The 7,903-nt window shown below is 39.5% G+C and overlaps 1 protein-coding gene across 6 annotated transcripts in view; it reads right to left on the bottom strand.

Annotated features, from left to right (window-relative positions):
• Positions 1-351: 351 nt before the first annotated feature.
• phka1a (phosphorylase kinase, alpha 1a (muscle)) overlaps positions 352-7,903 on the bottom strand; it is a 34,092-nt gene continuing 26,540 nt past the window's right edge. For 3 of the 6 annotated variants that reach the window (XM_038731840.1, XM_038731842.1, XM_038731843.1), the window contains 6 exons: positions 7,631-7,660; positions 6,812-6,856; positions 6,491-6,652; positions 3,541-3,594; positions 2,521-2,721; positions 352-2,431 (listed from right to left, as the gene is read on the bottom strand). In XM_038731840.1, coding sequence (XP_038587768.1) covers positions 2,258-2,431; positions 2,521-2,721; positions 3,541-3,594; positions 6,491-6,652; positions 6,812-6,856; positions 7,631-7,660 — 666 coding nt within the window. In that variant the 3' untranslated portion in view covers positions 352-2,257. The remainder of the gene's footprint in view (positions 2,432-2,520; positions 2,722-3,540; positions 3,595-6,490; positions 6,653-6,811; positions 6,857-7,630; positions 7,661-7,903) is intronic. The other 3 variants (XM_038731841.1, XM_038731844.1, XM_038731845.1) reach the window with 2 other exon arrangements.

Here is a 7,903-nt window from a genome sequence, read left to right as displayed (position 1 = left end):
CTCATCCAACAAACGTCAAATAATAAATCATATTATATATATATATAAATTATTGGAGACCTTGGAAACAAGTTTGACAACTCAAGGTCCACTTATCAGCTATGTCTGGTAGCTTTCAAACATCGTCTTTAAGCCAGCAAGGTGGAGAAGTCCTGAAAGGGCAGAGATCATAACAGCTACTCAGCTTGCATGTCAACAGATCCATTTTCATGGAAATTGTGGAAAATTGAGCAAATATATAGTGGGCCTTAAATTGGGAGTTTTGTCAAGCAACTACTGAAGAGACCCAGATTAGGACACATTATCCCCAGCAGATGTAAAGCAACCTTAAAGCAAAAAAATTCTCAGAAATAACGTATTTCATCTCAGTTTTATTACAGAATTAGTTTCACAAGCGAGAAAAACATCCACTAGCTGTTCAGCGGACGGTATTATGCGGAGAAGTGACTCACTCCCATTCTGCCATGTTATTTTGGAGTTCACACAGAGTGTGCCGCTCACACATCTTCTAATATCACAAAATAAACTCAAGTATCAGTCGGTTATTGTACAATTAACCAAGAGGCATCACACGTTTCACACCAATAGCAAAAGTTAAAACATAAACATTATTGTATTACATTCAATTTATTCTCTGTAACATCTTCTATGTGCTAGACACTGAATCCTTAAAACAGTTAAATGTGTACATACAAATGTAAAATAACAGATTTGAGTAAACGGTCGAAAGTTTTACTGCAATTACACCAAAAGAACTCAAAACAAAATGACAGTTTAGTTCATTAAATTAAGGCATTTCCCTTTTTAAGAGGACAGAAATCTGAATTTCACGGATCAAGCTGACTTAGAAAGCACTGCATTCAAAACAAGTGCATGCAGAAAAAGCTTTTATTTCAACAAATCATCACAATAACAGTTCTTCACGTGTTAAAAAATGAACAAAACGGTTTTAATTATGACACAATCTTCTGTTTTTGCATAGTTAAATAAAAGAACAGCTGTTAAGGCATTGAAGAAATCTCCAAGAACAGCCCCGTGTCCTCTTTCAGACACATCTGATATCTGTTGAAGCTTCCTTTAAATTATCATTTAAGAGCAATAAAATAAATAGGTTATAGATTATCTAATGTTTGTCATTGTTTAAACATCATACAGCATGAGTTTTAGCAGGCGAGCTGCAATGCAAAACATATGTGTCGTAATAAATTAGTACCAGTTAGAAGAATTATTTAGTTTAGATTTTGTAAAACTTTATGTTAAAGCTGCAAAGTCAACAGAGTCTCTGGAGTTCTAGATGAACACAGAATGATAAGATTTGTATTTAAACTGTGTATTCTGGCTGAAAGTTCATGTTTACTTAGCTGTGAAGAAACTGAAATGCTTTATGAGGGTCAAATCACGTTCATTTCCATTGATCAAAATCAACTCTTAGTTCTTACATTAGACCTGCATGAGCAGAGGATCGAAAATTAATCCTTGTCACTTTATGCAAGTCTGGTGATTTTTCTATATTTTTCTTATCGTCAACAAACCATGTAAAAAGACCAAAAACAAAGTCTTGTATCCAAAGCCTGATGTCTTATACCTGTGTGTGCACTGTTATTCAAAAACCATTTAAAGCCTGGACACTGTAGTTTATTTTGAGTCACTGTCCTGCTGCAGTAAATCCACCAAATGTCCCCCACAAATATGCTTTTTACTCCTGTTTAAGTAAGTGTTGAAAACTACAGAGTTTTAGAGCAGTTTAGAGTGTTTTCTTAAAAAATTAAAGTATATGTATGTACGTCTTTACTAGGCACAAACAGGCAAATAGAGAGGGAATAGAAGTCAGACAATATTGAGAAACTTTGGTTTTTGGTCTTTTCATGAAAAATACAGCCAGATTTGTTTCCGTTTAGCCGCACAAAGACAAGTTGATGTGGAGGCACAAGAGCTGCTGCAACAGTTTTGAGTGTTGTCGGACTATCTGGCAGTACAGTACAGTGGAAGAACAGGTGAAGAAGAGGTTGCCATGAAGACTGGGTCACCGAAACACTGAGGACTTTGTGTTGATGCCCCATAAATACACGTTTCTGATCCTGTTAAACTCTGCACTAACACACACAGTGACAACATACAACAACTCATATTCATGTGCTGTTAATTTATTGTAATTTTTATGTAAAAAATGTTGCAAACTTTAGCTTTAACTTCTTTTCATATTCATATTCATCATCTGAGTGGATTCACCCCTGCTCTGGTTTCTTGGGGCGTCCTCTCACTGCACCGCACAGGCCCCACTGGGCAGGAAGTCCTGCACGTACACCGCCACTGCCTTGGTGAGGTAGGTCATGCTCCCGAAGCGGCCACTGGGGGCGCTGTCGTACAGCAGCCGGCACACTCCGGTGGACGGGTCTCTCTCCAGGATGTGCTCCTCTGCTCCCAGGTCCCTCTGGAGGAGAAGGAAAGAAGTAAATCCTGCATCAATTGACCACAAAGATTTTCACACTGGATTTTAGTGTCTTTTGATGTCCTGCTCACCTGATCCTTGTAGAACATGTCGTTGGCAACGTGGACGATTTTCTCCACGTGGATGATTGAGCCGATGCTCGGGATCTCCACGTCCGCGAGCATAGTGAGCACCAGGATGGCCTCCACCAGCAGCTGTCGGTACTCAGGCTGAGGGATGCGGTTCAAAACAGTCTCCACGTGGAGGGAGAATTTAATCTCTCCCGGTGTCATCTGGAGAGGGAATGCATAGGATAAAGAGAAGGAAGCGGGAGAAAAGATGGAATAGGAGGACTATGGATTTGTCTAAAATATAATGTGGGACATCTTTCGTTCAAGTGGGAACTTCCTGGTCTGAAAAGTGAAGCCCAAGAAGAAGTGTCTTCCACCTGCATTCTTTCTAATGGCCAGCAGGGGGCGACTCCACTGGTTGCAAAAAGAAGTGACTCTAATTCTCACTTGATTCATTACCTCAGTAAACACTTTCCTAATCAGTTTATGGTCTCAGTCGCTAGTTTCAACTCTTCTTCAACGCAGCATGATGCTCATTTGGTAAATTATCATCCTATTTAGAGGAAACTAAACGATAAAGCAGCACGTGCTTTAGGGCGTGGCTATCTTGTGATTGACAAGTCGTTATCATGGCGACCTGTCAATCAGGCTAGAGCTGTTAAATAAAGGCAACTCATATCCACTGCACTGTGTACATTTGATCAGTGCCATGAAAAATCTTATTAGGAGTCAGCTGTTCATTTTTCCGGTAAGTCCAAATATGGTCAAGTGTAGTTCCAAAAAAACCAAGATGGCGATGGCCAACATGACATACTCGAGGTTTCAAAATAATAACTTTTATTACTAAAAAAAAAGTTGAAGGCTAAACGGATTTAGATTTCATAAAATGCTATCTAACCCCAAACCTCATGTATGGTGACATAAAAAAAAGTGAATAAAAGTGGGAAAGGATACAACAACAAATCAGCAAAAATTTAAGACACTAACATAAGAATTAAGTCAATTTTTTTTTTGTGGACAATAATCAAGTGGATGTCTTACCTCTCTGGTGGTTGAAGAAGGAAGGACAAATCCATCTATGGACAAACCATGGCACTAGAAGACAATGTATAACAAAATGTGTATAATTTTAAAGCTCTAGAAATAATTTAGCGTAAATTTATTTTGTTTTTTTAGAAATTCTAAAATCTTAATTTGTGCCCATTTCTTTTATGACTTTTATTCCAGACCTTTGTACATGCTATATAAAATAAGAAACAATTAAAAATTGCAAAAACAAATGTGAAAAAGCAGATTATCTGAACTGATGAACTAAAAAACGCTCTCCAAAGGTCTCCTCCATCAGGCTGTGAGGGTGTTTACATGCACACTAGTATCCTGGTTCTGTTTCATTATAATAATAATGATAATGGATTGTCATGTTATCTTAGATACTCAAAGCGCTCTAGAGTGGGGGGGCTCAACCACTACCAATGTGTAGCCCCCACCTGGGTGATGCACAGAAGCCATTTGCACAAAAACGCTCACCACACATCGGCTTGAGGTACAGATGAAGAGGAAAATATAGAGCCAGTTACGCTGGGGGATGATTAGATGGCCATATGGAAAACCCAGGTTGTGAATTTTGACACAACATGATAAGCGAATAAACACAACCCGCAAATACTACAGCTTTATGAACACAAAGTAAACCCTTGGCTGTGATTTAATTGCAATAAACGGATAAAACTGATGCCGAAATAACTACAATGTGATGCCGAATTGTTAGACATATGAATTCATGCTTTGTCAGATCTGTCAGCAAGTCAGCAGGACAACAACTTGTCAAAATGTTTGTTTTCTGAATGGAGTTCGATTGATCAGGGCTATGCTATGCTAACCTGTTCACAGTAAAGTACAACGATAACTGGAATAAAGTTACAGACACACATTTTCTGAACTCACCAGGTAGTTGAACTACCTCGCTTTCTTTTCTTCAAGTAATGTCCAGCTTTGTCCGGTTATATATATATATATATATATATATATATATATATAACCGGACGCGGACGTTAGCTGCTGAGAAGCGCGAGTGAAGATAAATGAAGTTGTAATCCCAAAAACTAAAGTAAAAAGCTAATTTAATAAAAACAGTTAACTCTGAGCTCCTCCCACGGGTAAACGGCGTAGTTGTCAGAGCAGAATCCAGACTACTACGGGTGTTTATTTGTCCGAAAGCTGCAGCGATGCTCCCCGTCCACTTCCCCGTTCTTTAGCAGCTCTCCGTCGGCCTGTGGACTGTCATTACACCGCTCGCCTGGTCCTCTCCAAACAGTTCTCCGAAGCCGCCGGTGATGTTTGGACAATCTCACCGCTGATAGGCTTTCGCAACATCGTGTCAAGCGAATTTCTCGCCCAAGTTGAAAAATTTTAACTGGTGCGAACCAGCGAATGTCGCGACAAACACCTCTTTTGCAACGCCCACAGTGAATTGACAGGAATTCACGCCTTTGCATTGGCTTTGTAAAAATCAAGCCGCCCAAAACGCTGGATTTGCTTTCAGTGTGCACACACATTTAGTTAAATCGCAGTCTTTTGGGATTTGATAAGGGAACAAAGCCAGATTTTAGTTCATTTGACTGATACTTTGCCAAAGCAATGGGGCAATGTTAGAGACCTTTTATGTTATTATGAGAAGTTTTGAGAATATTTCTGCTTCATTATGTAACGGTGGCGGAACAGATTCTGACGGTGGCACTGGGCTGGGAAAATGGGAAACACTGGACTGTATATGAAGTCATATCCCTATTTAGGCTACATTCTCACAGGTGGTAATTTTAATGTGACTTCATAAGCGTTAGCATAATTCATTTTTTAAAATTAAAATAGGTCTAACCATTTTAATTAACTAGTTACCAGCAGGTTGCTAGTGCCAACCAACATTAGCACTGCCACGCACCGATGTCTTTTTGGCTAATTTGAGCAAAGCCTCTTACCATACTATGAAAACTTCTTTTTCATAGTATGGTAGTACTAGTACTTCTTTACCAACTCATGTTACAAGCAGGGTGCAAACTACAGGGGAGCTTGGCCTAATAGTAATTGTAAGTTGTTACTTTCCACCTCTGACCTGGATACGCTACCTGGAGTACACTCGAACCGGGATACTGTGGCATGTAAACACCTTATCCAGGTTTCATTCTCTGTACGTAGAGAATATAATGGCTGAGATGGTGAGAAATCAAGATCCAACTGCAGGTACATGATCAGAAAAGTGGATACTGTTATGATTACATATTCGAGGATATGAATGACCAGGTTTTCCTAAACGCCATATCCTGACTATGATCAAAAACAGGATAAGACTCAAACTAGGACATTAGTGCACATACACTGGCTGTGTCTCAATTCAGAGGCAGCATCCTTTGAATGGGCTGTCCCATTTTGAAGGCTCCTTCAAAGGCAGCCTTTCTATCCTCAGTTTGGAGGATCCAACGTATCCCTAGATTGACGGTGTGCCGGTCGATTTTCCCAGCACCGCTGGGATGGCATCAGATGTACAATTAACCACGTATTTTAATTAAAGGTTCAGTGTGTAATATTTATGAGGATCTATTGAAAGACATGCAAGATATTATACACAACTAAGTTAGTTAAAGACCTTACATAACAAACCATTATGTTTTTATTACATTAGAATGAGCCACTTCTATCTAAATGTTGCGCCGCCATGTTTCTACAGTACGCGTTTCGTTACTACATTGAATATGTACAAATAAGAAGACGTAGTGGTACTTGTCTGGTTTGCTAGAAGTAAGAAGAGAAATGAAATTTGGACAAATAGAGCACAACAGCTTCTCCTCCACGCTTGGAAAGTGGGAGGTGAGTCGTGACTTGAGCAGTTGGTTGCAATTGTTGCAATTCGCAACCCTCGCCACCAGATACCACTAAAACTTACACACTGAACCTTTAATAACTTAGTTCAGAGTTCAGAGTCTGTGTGAAGACTGACCTTCTGCAGGATCTTCCAGACTTTCTGGTAGAAACCGACCGGGACTCGGTTCAGCGCCCCGTCCAGACGCCTCCTGCGCAGCCATTGGCCATGTCTGGTATCTTTGGCAACCGGAATGCACTCCGGAATGTCCAGAGATTCCATGGACTGCAGCCGGTATTTCTGAACGGTCAGAACGAGACACGATGATTTAAAGCTGCGTTTGTTCTGGTGAAACAGCGCCCTCTTCCTATGAGCTCAGGCGCAAAGCAAATGAAGCGTATAAACCTGGCAACTACAAAAAAAAAGTCAGAAATATCTGGCTAATAGACAAATCTTTACCCCAGATTCAAAGTTTTCTACGTCCATGGACTGAGATCGCATGCCCTGAGAGGCAGAAAAAGAGCAGAGAGGAGGGGAGAGAAAACAAACAAAAGAAGATGCACAAAATGAAAACCACAAAACCGTGCAATAGGTAATAGAAATAAGTGTGACAGATCTAAACAATGATTACAAACAACCGCAAAGCCAGTGGATTCTGACCGTGCATGAATCAAAATCAGGACAGGAAACAAGAAAAAGGTTAGAAATTGTAGAAATTCAAAATTGTGTCCTCAACAGGAATATAATTTTCACGACAGAAAACAACTGATTAGTTCACTGTACATTAATTCAAAGCCCGGGTGGCTCCAAACTCAGCACACACAGACCAAACTTACACCAAACTTTGTAATAGCAACTTAACTGGCCTGCGTCTATTTTATTTTAAGTATACTTTAATGCCCCGTAAAAATAGCAGCTGAAACAATGAGCCGATTTAACAATTAATCAATTGACAGTTAATTAATGTAAAACTTTCTGTAACTGTAAATATATGCTGCTCTTCTTTTTCCACTGAACTAATAATACATATAATAGAATGAGTGACTAGACTGATAATAAAGGCAATCATTAGTTGCAGCTCTACTCTGAAAAACTAATTATCAACACAGATATTACAGATATTAAAGTTGCGTCCCTGCTAGACTGAAAATAAGCAGCCACAAGGTAGCAGAGTGTTAATGGCTCTTATGAGCTGCTCCATAACTTTTAGTTAATGTTAATTTCTTCAGATGAATCAACACCCGGAAAACCAAGTGTAAGTGTTGTTATTATTGTCACCTTGTGAAAGGACGTCAGTGACTGGTCGAGCTGAAATGGAAAAAAAAAATCCACCCTGATTAAGGACTTTAACTTCCTTCAAACCAGTTTACACCCAAATCCGAGTCCAGTACCTCCGTTTCTCATCATGAGTGAGCGCTGAATAGGTGATTTAACACCACTGAAATGGCAAAAATCACAGATTTCCTAGGCCTACAAGCTTTTTAAGCTGTCTCTGCGTATGAAACAGATATGGATCAGTTAATTCAGGGATAATATCAAAGTCAACAGGTC

Source organism: Micropterus salmoides, unplaced genomic scaffold (genome assembly GCF_014851395.1).
Source record: "Micropterus salmoides isolate LMB-PRFRI ecotype aquatic unplaced genomic scaffold, ASM1485139v1 Ms_hic_scaffold_2, whole genome shotgun sequence".
Classification (NCBI taxonomy): domain Eukaryota; kingdom Metazoa; phylum Chordata; class Actinopteri; order Centrarchiformes; family Centrarchidae; genus Micropterus; species Micropterus salmoides.
This window is presented reverse-complemented; position numbering and strand designations above follow the sequence as displayed.